This window comes from Citrus clementina, unplaced genomic scaffold (genome assembly GCF_000493195.1).
Source record: "Citrus clementina cultivar Clemenules unplaced genomic scaffold, Citrus_clementina_v1.0 scaffold_3, whole genome shotgun sequence".
NCBI classification, from domain to species: domain Eukaryota; kingdom Viridiplantae; phylum Streptophyta; class Magnoliopsida; order Sapindales; family Rutaceae; genus Citrus; species Citrus x clementina.
This window is the reverse complement of record NW_006262339.1, coordinates 46,787,128-46,806,036: the sequence shown is the minus strand read 5'-3', so window position 1 is coordinate 46,806,036 and position 18,909 is coordinate 46,787,128. Positions and strand designations below refer to the sequence as shown.

The window sequence follows — 18,909 nt, the reverse complement described above, 5'->3', positions numbered from 1 at the left end:
TTTTTTTAACTACTCGGGTTGTATTTTAGATAATTATTGATATGGTCCAAGTGGAATCTTACTGATTTGATGTGTCATAAATTTTGTGGAGACTTTATCCTAATTACCATGGTCCTTCAAGACATGACGAATTTAGAGCATTATGGGAAACATTTTTTAAATATTATCTTTAGACTGACTATTATCTACTTTTGAAGGAGGAATTCTAAAATGCATTAAAAGTAATACAATTGACAAATGTGTGTATGATCTGCATAGTTAAATTTTATATAACAAAAATTTACTTAAAATATAACTCTTTCATTCTATCTTTAAGCTCCCCTTTCAAGTTTTATGAAGGGGATTGAGATCTAATGATGACCTAATTTCTTACTCAACTTTTAAAGATCTTATTACACCTATCTACTTTGGCTATTAGTGGCTAAGATTTGGTCCATTTTTTATTTTATCCACATTCCTAAAAATGCATCATATTGAGATAAAGTCTTAATTCTAAAACATCCCCCTTTTTTCTTTCCACTTCTTTGCTTTCAATCTCATCGTGCATAACTGAAACACACTCCATCATCATCATCCCGATATCAATTGAAAGTTATTTCAGAAACAAAACAAATTTGATATAGAATAAACTTCAAATGCCAATAAACATGTAAGATAGCTTTATTACTATATTAAAATTTTGTACAATAAAAATCATTACAATTTTCCTTTATTATATGTATTATATACAATAAGAATGACAAACATGGCATGTACATAACATCTCTAGCCAAAGGCCAACAACCAGCAGCAACTAAGAATACATCAACGGTATTTGACAAACATGCCTGATCTTCTCTTTAGATTCACTATCTTTGAAAATATATCGGTAAAATTGAGGTGCCAATTGCTTCATTCAAAACTATCTCCTCATTACTGCTACTCTCTATCAACAATCTCATTTTGCAACGCCTCATATGACCTGAATCAAAATAAGTATTAAAATTATGACTCATTCTTTTTTTTTTTAATGTGAGGACATTTTATCAAATATGTGGCAGGCATGAAATACATGTGAAAATTATTTTAGCACAAACCTTTGAAGTTATAGAAGCATGAAATTGATAAGTAAATTGAAGAATTGAAACGAACAATGAGACTTTGAGATACCACAATTAACACTAAACGATGAACAAAAATAACGCAGATGCTATAAAATGTTAGATGAAAAGAAAAATTAGATGTTCAATCAATTTATTTGTGGTCCAAAGTTTTGTATTATGAGCAAGAAAATAAACGATAAGTTATAAAAAGAATGTGTTATTAGGCATGAGATAATTAGGAAAAAGAAAAGAAAAGAAAAATAATCCTAATTATTCCTAATAAAAGTGTGCAGGTATAATAAAATCTTTAAACGATCTTTAAAAACTGAGCAAGAAAAATGAAGGACACTTGTCAATTGCAATTTCAATTCAGGTATCATGTCCTATTGCTCACCCCATCCCTCCGACATAATCAATACCTAGTTACCTACAACATAATCAATAAATGAAACAAATTTTAGTTTCTCATATTAGATCTTAATTTTTATATCATATTGATGAATCTAAGGGTGCATTTGAAATTAAGGTTGGACGCATTAAATTGTTTGGTAAACATTAACTGCTGTAACTTAAAAGTTATATTAATATGAAAAAATATATTATATCTTTAATAATTTATCAAAATTATTATTTAAAATTTACATTTATTATATATTACTAATTTTTATTTCATAATTACAACTTTTTTTTTTCACGGCATCTCAATTCCAAACGTACCCTAAAACAATTCCTCCGTCTCATGAAGAGCTGAAATAAAAAATTAATCAACTTCCAAGTCAAATAAATATATAAAAAATTATCAACTCAGATGAACTTATAAACTTACCCTGCTTACATCATATTGATGAATTTATGTTGTACCTTGATTTTAAATTTTATCATTGAATCCAAAAGAACCCCTGTGTTTCATGAATAGCCGAAAAATTTTAATCCACTTCCAGGTCAGATAAATTTATAAACAATTATCAGCTCGGATGAACTTGTAAACATGTCCTACGTATAACAAGTAATGGTCATGCCAATGATTCATGAACAACTAATCTCCATTATATCAATTTCTTTTTTATTTTCGAATTTTCCAACTTAATGCCTGTACAGATGTAACCAAACTTGATATTATTTTTTTTAAAAAAAAAGTCATGTTTTGTCGAACAAATTTTGATTTTATGGTCAAGTGATTTTGAAGCTACAAAGCCACGGTACTTAATTTAGACACTATCAAGAACTGATGGAAACGTATAAGCAAATGTTTTGTTTACGGACAAATTGAGGAGAAATAAACCTTAAACAGTGATGATTTAGAAGCATGTACTGCATTAATTACCATTGCTAAGAAAAATTACAATTGCCGTAACACAACTTTGAAGCACATATTAACAGCATCCCAAAACTCTAGAATTCAGGCTTCCCCTTAATTCCGTTGCCAATTACCGCAGCAGGGTACAAGGTCCTTAAGCAGCGGATGGGGCGGTCACAAACTGAACGGCAGCAGCATCAGAGAGAGCATCAATGAATGGCTGCAAGTTCACAGACCCAGCATTACCATCAGCAGAAGGCTTTTTGTAATCCAATGACTCGTCATTGTAAATGTCCCACCATTTCTTCACCAGCATCTTGACGTCCTCTCTTTGCATATTCTCTTCCTCTCCTGTGAACCTCCACGGCTTAGATCCCTGTTCATATATTCATACAAATATACAATGAATTAGCACCCAAGACGACAAGACCATTACTAATAATAGGGCATCAAAATTAGCAAATGTAATTTAATTTAAAATGAGTAATACACACATACCGCTGCGCAGTAGTGAACAACTTTGACTTTGTCAAGCTCAACATTCTCAGGGTGACGCCATAACATGGCCAGAACAAGATTATAAACAAGAGGAATAGGCTTGTAAATGTGCTTGAAATACATGTTCAGAAAGTCCTGCTCCGCGAAAGTGGTAGGAGGGGTAACTTTGACAGTTTCCAGAAGATCATGATAGGTAGAGATGCTGGGCTCAAACACGAACATACCGGCGTTGAAGTAGAGTGCTGGAGGTTCCCCCATTTCAGCTGGCCACCTCACTCTATCCGGACACTGCTGGCAGTACCCTATCTTGTACTGCGGAGTCTTGCTCCATGTTTTCTCGCAGAAACAGTCCATCACCGCGTAGAAATACCCGTCCGGCAGATCAAATAAGTGATCAATGTTCTCGAAAACTTGTATGTCTCCGTCCAAGTATATCATCTTACTGTACTCCACGAACTGCATGCCATGCACCACCAACCACAAACCGATCAGTCATAAATAAGTACAAATTAATTTACCGCGCGCGAAACACAAACAGGGGCATATTCGACAAAATAAATAAAAAAACTCTTCTCGAAACATTCGAATCTAATCCAAGTACAAGTCTCCGACGCCAGAACAGTAGGTACGTTGTAGCTATACCAAAAAAAGGTTCTTACCTCCCATATACGGAGCTTGGAGTAGTTGATGACGTAATAGGCCATGGCATATTGGGTTTGGTTATCGGGCGGGTAAACGGGTTCGATTTCCCTGACAATACAGCCCTGAGACTCCAAGATATTGCGGTGTTCCTCAGGCACGTCAGGCAAAACGGCAACCACTAACGGGTACGCGGTTTTCACCTTTCTTAAACCTTTGGCCAATCCAACAACGCCTTTTACGTAGTCTCCGTTACCAGCCAAGAATGTAACGTAAGCTCTCCCGGGTAAGCTCGCGGGTTTTGCGCCGAGTCCGGCTGGTTTCACGGCTGTTTGCACCAGTTCAGGAGGGGCCATCTTTAGAGATTAGAAGAACTTGTAGAGAGAAAGGGAGATCACAGAGAGAAAGAGAAAGAAAGAGAGCAATTTTAGAGGGGATGGGCTTCTGCTGTTTTGGGTTGTTGTTGCACTGGTAATACGAGTTACGGTGCGAGGTGGTTTAAATAGGCATTTCACGGAGCGGAAATTCGGGGGCGAAGTTGCTGAGAAATTAAAGATTTTACCATTTATTTTTCTGAGATGTTAGATGTGTACCCTACACGTGCCCCAACGTGACGATCCAACGGTGGATTTGATAACACCTAGAACGTTCCTGAGATGGATCTACCAAAGTAGTTGCAATGGAAGGGACTAGAAGGGGCTTCATATAGCATGGGGTTCTCAAGATCTCCGAGGGTTGTAATTGGGCGTGAGTTGGTGTAGCTCACGTGTATTTTGATCTGCGATTAATTAACCAATCGATTGATTGATTGGTATCATTTTTTCTTTTTTGTTCCAGTGACTTGTGTATGGTAACAGAATCTTTTGACTCTTCTATATGATATTATGATTGATGTTGGCTCGTTATTAGGTGACGTATATATGTATGTGTCATTTAATGCCACCAATTTAGCCGATTGTTGAAAATTTACGACCAATTTAAACAAACAAGCAATTAAAAGACAAGCAACGACACCTTTTTGGTTTATTTAGCCAATATGTCAAAAATCTGGCCATAATCAACGAAATCCTCGAAATCCTTCTATTTATGTATATATATCCAAGATAAATCCTTGCATGAAATCACAAAAGATACAGAGGATTCTTTAATATTTCATTTCCTACGAAATCCCATTTCATATATATGCCGATATCCATACACACACATATTAAAATGAAAATGTACTTATTATTATTATTATTTGTAATCAATTTTGGTGCAAATAAAACAATAAAGTACTGCCGTAAAACTAACGCCAAAAAAAAAAAAGTTGAAGAACAATTAATAAGAAGAAGCGTCCCATTGTAACCTAGCATAGTTAAACATAGAAATTGCACGTTTAACATGCTTAAAAAAAGTTTGAAACACCGCAATCATGTTGTGAAAGTGATTTCCTTCGCCGTGTAAGCATCTATGATTGTTATATTTACCAATGAGTTCAAATATATCACTCTCCAATTATTATTAGTTGCCAAATAGTTATTGATGGACAAATAAAGAGCATAGAGTTTTCCTCCTTCTCTTCGACGTTTCTTCGTCTCGAAGAATTGAACGTTTGCTGAGAAACAATTTAGAGGTGTGCTGAAATTATTTCGTTCCTATTGTATCCTCCTGAAAAATAGTTATTGTTCAAACCTAAAGCATTCCCACAGTTGGTGACAAATCTTTTTTAAGAAAATGATATGGTAGGAGCCTCGAGTTATTTCTACGACTTGTTTATAATTTTTATTTAATTACTGTATTTGCCGCTATTGTATTTTACTGTTTCAGCCACACCATTGTTATTGCTTGATAGTTGATAAAAACGAATTCATATATCCTGCGACAGTCCATTTTCCAGCCCCCCTGCAGCACACGACATTGACTTGAGAGTAAAACCCTTGCCCAAGTGCCCATACCATACGTAAGCATATATATATATATATATATATGGACAAACCTATGGTACCACAGTTGTATGGTACCACAGCTGGATCCAACCATTAGATTTAGCCCACAGTTGTTACCAGAGTTAGATCCAATGGCTGAATCCAGTTGTGGTACCATACAACTATGGCACCATAGTTGAATCCTATATATATATATGTGTGTGTGTGTGTGTGTGTGCGCGCGCGCGCGTTTGTGTATATATATGCATGTGGGCCGTATTTTAGAAAAATAATATTAATAAAGACAAAACTTTGTTACAATTGTGGTACCACTGTTTTATCTTTTATTTTTTGACCCCTATTTTATTTTTTTACTTATAAGCATTATGATAATTTTATTTTATCCTTCCCTTTTCCTCTCTTCTCTATTCATATATTCTACCTTTTTTCTCAATTTAAATAATTAGTCAACCATTAGCCAACAAAAGATATTCTTGATCAACCAATTACCTCAATTATTTTTCACATTACAACCAAGAAAAAAATGCATTAACTTGAATTAAATATTTGGATGGAAATTGTGACACATTGACAATTGAATAAATTATAATAACAAAACAAATCTACCAATTAGAATTGCTAGATGTCAATTTAGTTTAGATTTATGAATAAAGTTTAAGTTTTATTATTTTCGAGTAATTGATAACTTTGGAAGTAAAGTGTACTGTAGATTTTTTTATTCAAAATTCAGTCTGTACATATTTTAAAGTGGCAACCAAAGTATAAGAAAAAATGATAAAATATATAGTTTTTATAATTATTTATTTAATTTTTTAATAATGTCATGCTAGTTTTTTTGAGTTAATTTATTAATTGAATTTACTATCAAGTCGTCACTTATTTCACTTTTTAGATTAAAGAAAATAGAGAGTTAAATATTGATATTTAGTTTTAAGTCAAATTTTTAAGTTGAGACAACCCGCCCATTTTTAATTTTTTTAATTGTTTAAACTACATACAAGTTTGAAAATTTTTTGGATTTATATGTTAAAATTTTTAAAACATGTGATGTTTTAGAATTTCAATACATAACAGGGTTGCCCCTGAAATTAACATGAGGACAACAGCTGCATTACTAACGACGATATCTTCAAGAAGGATTGGAAAAGCAATTTTTCTAACCAAAACTTCTCGGGGTATAGTGTTAATATAATCACTGGTTTTTTAATATATATATATATATAACATTTATTTATTATATTACTGATATAATATCTCTAATATATTCTATCACCCATCTTATATTGGAGCTAATGGTAGCGGCAGAAAAAGACAAAATAGGGGTACCGTGCAACAGCTGCACGGTAACTGGAACCAACTAGAATTCCAAAAATGTTGAGGTGGGGTCAGCCGGTCAGCACGCGGGAGTTCATGTGATTCTAAATGGCTCCACTGCATCAACTTTGTGGTTACATTCTCGCGCACCTCGGCCACATCACTGACGTGAAGTCCTCCCTTACACTTTCCCACTAGAAATCATAGGGCCCATTTGCAAGTTACAACAATTCCAAAGTCAACATATGTTCTTACGTTTTTGCTCCAGGAACGAGTTTCAAAGAGAGAAGAGCCACTTCGGCTTGTAGCCCAGTGGTGGACCATTGCCCTTAAACTTAAGCATGACTATGAGGGCAATGGTTCGAGTCCCTACGGACTCAACCTCCCTCAATTAAACATAATTGTGTGGAGATTTCTTATAGCGTCTTTCTCCCTTGCGAAATGCGAGTGGAGTAGAGACATCCCTCCTCCATGAGGGGTATTTGGATGGGCATGTACTTCATAGAATAAAAATATAATAATATAAGTCTCATGTATATATATCTTATTGTAAATATCAGTGTAATGACATGTTGTCATAGCAGTTGTATATATCTCTGTGTAATACAGTAACCTGATGCTTAATCAGTTTCAAAAAAAAAAAAAAAAGAGAAGATTCCCCTAGCAACTACGTGTTTCCAGAGGATCAAATACGACTATTGGTGGTCAATAAATCAATCAATAAGACGCAATCCCAATGGTTAATTACGTAACGAATCACTGACAATTTGGTCAGGTTAGGACAAATGAAAACAAAGAGGAACTCGCCTATCGTGCAACAGTGGCACCATGCCACCGCTTTTGTCCTTTCTGTGTAAAATTTCATGAAGCCCTTTCACTTATTCTTATTTGAACTTTGCTTCACAAATATTAAGTTCATTTCTCCTAAACCCGTGAATCCTTCAACGGCCGATCAACGGCAAATCGGCTCCTCCGGTGGCTGTGGTTGGTCAGAAAAGACAGAGGAAACTGTGGAGAACAAAACCCAAGTGGTGGCGTCACCGAAAACCGGAGAAACCGCGGCGAATTCAAGTGGGGATTCTGTGACTTTTCACGGCTTCGATCGGCAGCTTTCCGAATGCTTTACAACGACAAGGATGGCATGGGGATGACCGGCGTCAGGCGAGCTTCCGATCGGTACCAACCTTGGCCGGTGGAGTTGCCAGAAACGGAAACAAAATTCGGGTCGAGTTCGCGGGTCGGGTTGACCCGATTATTTTTGTGACAAGGATGGCGTGGAGATGACCGGCGTCTCACGATCTTCCGATCGGTACCAACCTTGGCCGGTGGCGTGGACGGAAATGGAAACGAAATTCGGGCCAGGTTCGCTGGTATTTGTGATAAAGAGAGGGGTATTGTGATAAAGGTGCAATATATAAGAAAAATGTATAAATAACAAATAGTATAAGGTGCTAATTATAATGTTTATATGGATGCAATAGAAATTAATTTAATATTTATGAGGTAAAGTTTAAATAAAAATGAATGAAAGGGGTTCAATGAAAGTTTACAACACTGCTGGCACAAAAAACAAAACTAATGGTACGGTACCACGGTGGTACCGTAGCTGGATCCAACAAAGAGTTAATGATGACATCATAATGATGAATAAATTTAACATTAAGCAAGAGTTGAGTTGAGTTGAGGGTACTATACTGTTTATGTTGTTGTATATGGGTTTCAATAAACGTACATGTGTGCGCGCGCACACACATATATGACACATCAATCGACAATGAATACTGCATCACGCAAATTAAAGATTGAAGGCTGCAAGTGATGGGATAATGATAAAAACTTAATGAATTTCCCTAAGTTAAATACATGTAATTTATAATTTTCTCACATAAATAGTGAGTGAGCCCACACCATATACTATTCATGTGAGAGAGTTGTAAGTTACATGCATGTAACTTAGCATTAACCAAACTTAATTAACGAGAGCAAACAATTGTCTGATAGCGTGTGAGTGATGGTACTGGTCCTGTCCATTCGAAGAACTTCGCGCTCTGCCAGAGCCTGATCCTCTGGGCATCCACTACTCCATACACGTAGTTGGCATATAAGTTGGATTCTTTTGCATGATAGATTGAAGTATGTATGTTACCAGTCTACCAACACTTGCGCTACCAATGAGTTGTTTTCGGCATTTTATACAGGGTTGGTAATGGGATTGGATGAGATGGGATTTGTCAATTCTACTCATGTCTTGTATATGCAAGTGAGATAAAAAAAAAGTCTCATTCTCGTCCTTAATTTTTTTATGGGATAAAAATATGTCACAATCCCGTCTCAAATGGGATGAAATCCCGATTTTGCTTTTTTTTTATAAGGTAGGGTTATTGGAACCCACTAAAATACTATATGTACCAGCTTACTTATTTAACCCATTAAATTTTAAAATTTTAAAATTTATTCTATAAAATTACCTACATGTCTAATATATCCCTTGTTAAACTAAGTTCCTTGTATAACATTATGTGCAAAAAAAAAAAGGGACAATGAGATTTTTTCTTTTCCTTTTATTTTTTAGTTGATAGAACCAAAACATTGACAATGCGTAATCGCAGCCTATATTTATTCTTACATGCCCTAATGCAATGCAATTAGCTATTGTTTATAGCCAAGAAGTGCCTTTTATTAATTAAAAAGTTTAGAATACACCGTGAAATTGCTGGGGGGCTTGACTTAGGATTTTTTGATATCCAACCCAAAAGACTAGCCTATTAGGTGAAGTGACCTATTCTCTTTATAAAACCAAATATCTCCCCTTTACTCGCCAATATAGGACACAACTCAACAATTCCCCTCTAGGCAAAATCACCATCGGACCCTGATCCTTTCATCCAACACACCTGAGTTGTTACACCACCACATTTTAGCTATTGTGATCTAGCTCTGATATCAATTGTTTGAGGGGCTTGGCTTAGGATTTTTAGGTATCTAACGCAAAAGACTAGTCTATTGAGTGAAGTGGCATATTCTTCTTATAAACCCAAGTATATCTCATTTACTAGCTAATGTGGGATATAAAAATTAATTTGTTATCACTTTGTTCTCAAAATTTCAAAATTTTAAGATGCTTCAATTTTTTTATGGAAACATTGCATCATTCACACTGAGAAAACTGAAACATATTAAATTACAAAGAGATTTAAAAAAAAAAATTGACTGAACTCTAAAGAGATTTGAATCAAAAGAGAAGATAAAATTCAATGATATTCTACATTAGAAACTGTATACCCCAAATTACTAGAACAAAAAACAAAAGTTGGAAAAGGCTCAAACTTTGGAGCGAGGAATGAACTTAAAACCTTTGCTACGCTTGCTCACTCTCTACAAAAGAAGAACCTAAGCATGCTTTGAATTTTGCAATGGGTTGAAAGAGACAGCAAAGTAAAATAATTTATATAATTATTATGTCTAAAATAGTAATTTTGGCTATGGCTAATTAAGTAATATAATTTTTAATAAGAAAGTGGGTTTGGAGAGCAATTTCTTAGGTTTAGGTATTCTCACCCTTTTGAATATTAATATTAAAAGAAGTGAATAATTTAATAAAAAAGACATATTGTTATATAATTATTGTTCGTATATAATAGTAATTTAGATTGGGGTAATTAATTAATAAATTTTTTAATAATAAAGTGGATTTGGCAAGTAATTTGGCGAGTTTAAATATCCTCCCCTTTTCTATATTAAATTTTTTTTCTCAATAGTAAAGTGGATTTTGAAATAATATCCGGTCGCTCCAAACGACATTTATTAACTAAAGGAAAAAAAACTATTTCTCCCGATTTTAAATCCCGAATTGCACCCCGAATTGAAACGCACCGTTTTGGCAAATAGAAAACGTACCGTTTTGACAATCTCTCTCTGCAAAATCTATCTCTCAGTCTCTCACACACCCACAAAATCTCTCTCGTTTAGCCTTTGCTTTTGACGATCTCTTTAGCAAAAGAATCGACAATACTTGCCAGCCAAAATATTTGATTACGTGATCATTTCTTATTGGTGGTCCCTCAAAGTTGTTTCCCTGAATTGGATCATTAATTCGTTATTATAATTTGAAGTTGAATTTTTTTTTTAAAAGAAGAATCGTTAAGAATTTAAGAAATTAAAAAAAGGATGGTAAATTGGTAACTCGGGAGCATTCCGCGGACAAGTTATGTGAAAAACTGGTACGTTCTTAACGAACTTATATGTTGTAGAAATTGGCAATTATTATATATTATTAATCATAAGTTAATTTCATCAACGAAATTCGGAAGTTTGAATTTATGTAAAATTATTTGTGGAAAAAAAATGGTTGGAGTCGGCGGCAGTGCCAGTGGAGCTGGGGATGGAAGCAGGCGGCATTTACCGTCATGGGATGGCGGGCGTTAACGTAAATAAATCTGACGGCAAAGGACTGGATTGTAATTCCAATTCCAAGGAGCCTGCATATATTCTTGAGTGTTGGGTTGAAACGAAGAGGAATACATGCTTCGGTCTTCTCAAACACGTGCAATTAAAAATTAAGAGAAACACGTACATAGAGACAGCTCCGGTTTTCTCAAACACGTGAAATAAAAAAGCAAAAGTGACCGTTTTAAAACCCACCGTTTTGGCAAATTCGGGGTGCAAATTCGAGGTTAACTTTCGAGGTATATAGCAGCGCTCTTAACTAAAAGTACAACTATTATCTTTCATTGAGGGAAAAAAAAAAACAATTATCTTGTGCAATTGCAATAAATAGAAGGAATATAATCCTCTCTTGATCTTAACTCTACTAAACTTTTAAAAACCTTTTATTATATATTTTTTAATGGGTAATTTTTAAAAACCTCCCCTGAGGTTTAGACTTGTTGCAAGTAGATGGTAAGAATTGATTTATTTGTAAAAAACCCCCTACCGTCAGTTAAGTTTAACATTGACCGTTAGTTGACCGTGCAAAGACAATATTACCCTTAACAATAGTTTATAAACAAAAATAACTAAAAAAAACCAAAATTATTGGTGCAAAAAGTACAAACCCTATTTTTTGACAATTTTATCCTTGTCAATTCTAAAAATTTACAATATCATAGGTAAAGATTATGACTATTTCATTTTTAAATTTTTAATTTTATCTTTCTTGTAGGAATTTTAAGGAAATATCAATAATTTAAAGAGGATTTTTTAATTTTTTAATTTTAACTTTTTTATAAGAACTTTAAGAAAATATCAATAATTTAAAAAGGGTAAAATAATTAATAATTTTGGTTTTTTTTTAGTTATTTTCGTTTATAAACTATTTTTAAGGGTAATATTGTCTTTGCACGGTCAACTAACGGTCAATGTTAAACTTAACTGACGGTAGGGGGTTTTTTACAAATAAATCAATTCTCGCCATCTACTTGCAACAAGTCCAAACCTCAGGAGAGGTTTTTAAAAATTATTCATTTTTTAATTGTAGTATATGGATAGAATTTAATTTTTTATTTTTTATAGAAATAAACTTTTGTCGGCTTTGTGATCCTAAAACTGAGAACCGCCATTATGTTTTAGTAGTTGGGACTGGCTTCCTCAATAAAAGGTCAACTGAAAGAAATTGGGCCGTTCGTTGGGCCAATTATATCATTCCCTACATAAAGATCCGAGAGAAATGGCTTATGACTGAAGCTTTTAACACCCCACTAAAATCCCAATAACACCCCTTTTAAAGTTTATTTCCTAAAATACCCCAGCTTAGTTAATAAAAATACAAACTAATATATTAAAAATTTAAAACTAACCATCATCTCATAAAATTTCAAACTTAAAAATGTGTTTCTTTTAATTATTTATTTATAAAATATTTACAAATCCTAAAATCTTCAATTATTTTCTTTTTATTTCATAATTTCTATCTTTCTAAATCTAAACTCTTATAAATTTCTTTTAAAAAATATTTTTTTAATTTAATTTAAAGAAAAAGGATACCTACACCCCCAAGACTTTGAGAAATGATCATGTAAATCCTCAAGTTTTCATTGAGCAGCACAAAAACTGCATTTTAACTATAATGCCCATTATAGATAGTAACTAAAAAAATTGACGTTAAAAATTAATGAATACAAATATAATTTAGATAGTTTAATTGGTTTAGTGGACAAATAATATAAGAATACTGTGTGTGTGTGTTATAATAATAATAATAATTTTGTAATTTTAAATTATTATAGTTTCTTTAAAAACATATTTTTATTTATTATAAAAATTTCAAATAAATATTTGGGTTAAACGAATTTTACAAATAAAATATGTCTCATGTTTTAATTGTAATAAGATTATTTTATATAATATTGAAAATAATTTAAATTTTTATATTTATTTGAATATTGTATTTCTATTTGTTATGAGATTTAATTTAATATAAGATCAGACAATAAAGTATTAAAATATATTTTTAAATATTGAAATTATTTTAAAATGCATATATTTTTACATTTATTTTGATATTATATTTTTATTTATTATAAAATATTAGAGTCAATTTTTTAGTTAAGAGAGTTAAAGATGTAAAAAAAAAATTAAATAATAATTTATCTAAGTATTTGATTGAAATTCTAGTAAAATAAAAATAATTTAATTTATCTTTAGTTATTCAAGTTATTTTAATAAAAAGGAGGTTTTATGAGAAATTTTGAGGGTGTCAAAATCCCTACTCATGCCTGATTTTGTTGTTCGGATTATCAACAACAAATGTGATATTTCCATAAGTTGCATTTAGCATCTACTTATTTTCAATTTTTAGTACCTCATGCTAAACAGACCATTTTTTTTTTTTAATTTTTCAGAATTACTGCAAATAAGAATTGATTTCAGTAATTTTCATGATTGACATATTTGTTTTTTCACTCAAACGTTGAAGCTAAGGTATAACTATATCGTTTAAAATTTTTACTTAACCCTTAATTTGAATAAATCATTTAAATTTTATTCTTAAAATTACCCTTAAGTTAACAACTAATTTATTTCCTACTATACAAAAGCCTAATTAACTTTTTATACAATCCAGTTATATATTAGTAAAATCCAGTTATAACTTTCATGCCTTTTAACAATTTCAACTTTTACTTCTCGTTTCATAGATCTTTCATGCTTTTAACAATTTCAATGAAAATTTATTTCAAGATCTTTAATGTAATTTTCAAGGCTCAAAAATATTATTAGTAGTAGATCTCTATCTGTCGCTGAAAAAAAAAACTTTTTTTTCTAAAAAATATTTATTTTTTCTTATTTGAGGCTATATTATAGACTGAAGAAGAAACGGGCTAAATTGATGTCTATATAATCATGAAAAGTGTAAGTTCTGTTTAGGCTTCGATTAGTTATGCACATGCCATAATTAAATTGGTGCTGTTTATTTTTCTTCATTCTTGTTTTGATTTGTTTCTTTTATTATGTGATCCATTTTAATTGATTGAATTCTGTGCAAAGAAGAGAGAGAGAGAGATAAACATGAGGGGGGAGAGAGTGAGAGCATGAAAATATAGGAGGGAGAGTGATAGAATGGGGTCAGTGCACAGAGTGAAAACTTAAAATTATTTTGACAAATCTAATCCGTTGATTTATTTTCCATCCAACGGGTATCAACAAATGTAAAAAGTAAGAGTATTTTTAAGGGGCTATTACATTTAAGATTTATATATATATATATATATATTTTAATGATACAGAGTAGATCAAATTGGTCTTGGTTAGTTCTGGATGCATATTAAAAACAAAGACTGGAATTGGTTTTTATTTTTCACCTAATCAAATTAAGTTCGGGTAATCAAAATTAATATTTTAAGTTGAGTAATTACACGTCACAGTAATAATACCACACAAAATTACTTTAATATGTCCTATTGCGTAGCATAATATATAACTTGTAAAATTAATTTGAAATGTATCATTTCTTTTCCTCTTCTCTGTTTTATTCGATCTCATATTTATTAATTTAGTTGTGGATTGAAATTTTGTACTATTTTATCCCTTTTAATAACAAAAATTGAAGTATCCCTTAAATTAATCCAGTGACGCAGTCAACACGAAATCAAAGTTAGTCAACTGGAGTGTGGGTATGGTATTCAAATTTCGATGGTGGGGGCATCCTAAAAGAAGTGCCGTCGAATCAAAGTTACTGGTTTAGTACACGCACAAATTCCTTTATTCCCTCCAGATGGGAGCTTTCACACATGCTCTTATTCCATTAATACATGTATTTAAAACCCATTCAAACAACACTAGCTTTTATTTTTTTTCACTTTTTGAGGTCCATTGTGGCCCGATTCCGTTGACCTCGTCAATTCAGCTGACATCGTCTGAGTTTCGTCATCTAAAGCAATGCGCTGGAGAGCTGGATCCAATTCTTCACGTGACTTTTGATAAACCGATTGATTATAATAGGATTGCAACTTGGTTTACACTTTAATTTAGGGATCACAATGGGTCGGGAGGGGAGGGGAGGGGAGGGAATCAACATCCATGTTTTCATCTTGATATTATACATATGTTCCCGTCTTTATTAGAATTATTTGAGGGGATCTTGTACCCTCTCCGAATAATAACAGGAGATCTCTGAGTGTCTCCGATCCCTGAATAACTAATATCTTGTTGATTTTCGAATTTAATTTAATCATATTCACTTAAAAATATATAAAATAAAATGAGAATGATCATGAATGAAACTTGTTTCATTCTACTCCTTCAAACTTTTGGTATATATAATATTCAAATAATGATTTAAAAAATGAAATAATGTGATTTTTATACAATATTGATGTGATTGTTGTCTATGAGTAATGACATCTATTGATCATCGGTTATGGCGCAACAAAGCTGCATGTGTGGCTACTAGTTGACGTTGCGATGAGCTACGCTACTCAGCCACTGACAACGCCACATGCTACTTGGATATGATGAGATGAAGACGAGTTGAGTGCTTGCTACTACGCGAATAATTTGGAAAAGATGACGAAGACTGTGAGAGAGTGATTTAAAGTTTGATTGTAGTTAAGTCTAAATTATATTAAATACTTTATATTAACTAATATTTTTATATTGTTTGTATAAATATTTTGATATTTGTTATTTACACCAATATTTAATATTCTATAATTTAAAATATATTATTTATTCACTAATAATTCTAGAAAAATAAAATAAAAATTAAAATGGGGATATGGGGAGAGGATAGGGATTTCACATCATCCTCGTCCCTTCCCTGAATAGGTAATTAGGTAAAAAATCACCCGTCCTTTTTTTTGAATAAGAAATTGAGTATAAAATTATTCTCATACCAAGAAAAATCCCTAAAGACTCCTGTCCCGCGGGATTTTTGGCATCGCTACTTTAATTTAATTCGGGATTTAAATTTTTAAAAAATTATATAGAATTCTTTAATTCCATCCACGTTCTCTACCTCATACATTTTAATTTAAATATTTCATTGCAGCCCTGTTTTTTCCCCTCCTACAGCTCCAAATAATTCAAATTGGGATGGGAAGCCAAATTACGCTATGAATTGTGACCACTTTATTAATTTATTTACAAAGAAACAGTTACGTATGGTGCTTTATAAGACCTGAGGGGCCACAGTAGCTATAGGCTTTGAAAAAATTTTGATGCTTCTACATGAAATATTTAATATTATATATAAAAAGACCCTTTGATATATAAGTTGTATGTATATGATGAAAATGTTGTTTTATATTTTGTGAAATAAAGTGAAAGTGGCGTGATTGTTTGATTTTTATTCTTTTAATTACTTTTTCATTCTTACTATTTTCAAAAGTTTGATAAAGTTTAAGTCCAACTTTTTTATTTTTCTTTTGTTATTTGTTTTTTCATTTTATTTTATTTACTGACAACATTAGCCTCAATTGGATTCGGCTACGGTGCAACTGTGGTACTGTGCCACAGTTGCACCCAGCCGTTGGATCCACTTGGATGGAGGGGTGCAACTGTGTATTTAAGTGGATCCTATGACTGGATGTAATTGTGGTACGGTACCACAGTTACACCGTAGCCAAGTCCGCCTCAATTATATATCAATCAAAATTCTCAAGTCGAGATCACTGCATGTACAAGCAAAATGTGATAAATTCCAAAATTTCCAGCAATAACAGCGCAGCTATAAATGAGAAAAGTGTCTAAAATCAATCCCCTACTAACACATGAAGTTTAAACTTTATCCTTAGAGATATAATCCGAGCTCTGCCCCTTGATATACATCAATGTACATGGGAGTTCAGACTGGTATTATGTATTAGTTCCCAAAATAAGGTGTCTTCTCATGAGGTAATTTAAATGTCATATCACCAATTTTTTTGTGAAAGTAGCATTTTCCATGTCCAATTGAGTTGGGCAGCAACAAACGGCCAAATTTGCCACAAGAAATTGCAATTTTTGGGAGGTCAAGCAAAAAGATTTGGTAACTGTTGAGATCTTATCTCTTTGGGTATTCTTCTGTTCTTCTTCAACCCATTTGACCAATTGGTTAGGCATTAACTATGACCAAAACCAATGTACCCAGCCCCTTCGCTAACGAATCTCAATGGATTATTATCGAATTTATATTGGCCCTATTGAATTGGCTTTTCCGAACAAACAGTATCGATCCCTCTCACTCCCAGAACTAGCTAGGCATGTACGTGTCGAGTTCATGTATATTCTACTAAACAGCATAATAACCAGACACGTCTCACCATTACCACGGCGATGCTACAGATCCTAATAACAATAATTGATGTTAGGACTTAGTAGTATTATTTGCTGAGAATGACACGATAACTTGATGGGTCAATGATGGAATATTCTTAGTTTTCCCTTGATTCGATTCCTCTTTCATCAGCAAAGTACATAACAAAATTACTTAATTAGGCGAACAAAAAAGGACATGTGCTAGCTTTGATGTCTCTACTAATTTTATTAGGAGAACGACATGTAAAATTTAATTAATGGCGGAAAGTACTGTGCCGTGGAATTAATGCTGGCTCTGATTGGTTCTGCTCATCACTTTGTTGCAGAATACAAGACATGCATGCAATAGTTTCTTCACCAATATTTATGTACGAAATCCGAGTCCCTATGATCATGGGATAAAAGAGGCGAAAGCTAGAAAAGCTATTAGCTCGACAAGTTGGTGACCAATAGGTAGTAGCCCTTTAACTTGCATGCTTGAAAACCTATGTATCGACATATTGGCTTAGCTTGGGTGCATGATAAGTAATGCGTAACAGGGAGCGAGTTTGGAAAAGTACTCCAAGACTCGAATCTTTTGCTAGGAAAAATAAAAGGAACGAATGCGATATACAAATGCGCGCTTGGAATTATATTTGTGTGTATCTTGTTCAAAGATATGGTCAATGGTCAAAAGGTCTACCAATTGGAAGATTCCATTCTTTATGAAGCATATCAGAACAATTTAACGATGTTGTCTCCATGTCCTCAACAGATTAACGATCCCCAAGAAGCTAGGATTACAGTACGGGCTCAAAAACTCGAATGATCGCATGTTAAACATACTGAGATTGAAAGTCCAAAGAATATGGAGCCTAATTTATGCCTTCATTAATTAATTAGAGTTTATGTAACAAGAGCACAATATAAGCAAAAATGATTCGAAACTAAAATAATATAAAAGTTTTGTGCAATATTATCTTTAGCTTGACGGTATCATCCATGCTAAGATTTTGTTGGGGAGAGGACCTCAATAGTCTGTCCCTATTGAGTAGTGTGGCTCATTCTCTTTAATCTCTTCTAAGGTAATTCATCGGAACAAATTAACTTCATGAGCGTGTAAAGTACTCTTGCAAGTCTTTGAACTTTTACTTGAGTGGCTTCTTTTAATTTAATTTGTATTTATTCCAGTGATTGATTCCAACTTGTCCAGTAAAATTTTATGCATCTTAGAAAAATTTTAGTGGTCTTCCATTATATGAGATTGCACAATAATATTCTTTCATGCATAGTAGAACGAATTTACTCTTTAATATTTACTATCATGCACTTATATATTCGTGAAATATGTGCAATTCATATAACAAAAGCTTGTTATTCAGCGTGACAGAATTAAGTACGGCAAATTCGTTCCAAGGAACTTCTTTACAGCAAGTCATAT

The 18,909-nt window shown here is 32.9% G+C and overlaps 1 protein-coding gene across 1 annotated transcript; it reads right to left on the bottom strand.

Annotated features, from left to right (window-relative positions):
- Window positions 1–2,359: 2,359 nt before the first annotated feature.
- LOC18049954 (galactinol synthase 1) lies at window positions 2,360–4,041 on the bottom strand. Its single transcript, XM_006444497.2, has 3 exons — window positions 3,537–4,041; window positions 2,878–3,333; window positions 2,360–2,755 (listed from the first exon to the last, which is right to left on the bottom strand). The coding sequence occupies exons 1-3, from the start codon at window positions 3,870–3,872 to the stop codon at window positions 2,534–2,536; spliced, it is 1,014 nt and encodes a 337-aa protein (XP_006444560.1). The 5' UTR covers window positions 3,873–4,041; the 3' UTR covers window positions 2,360–2,533.
- Between the last annotated feature and the right edge of the window lie 14,868 nt (window positions 4,042–18,909).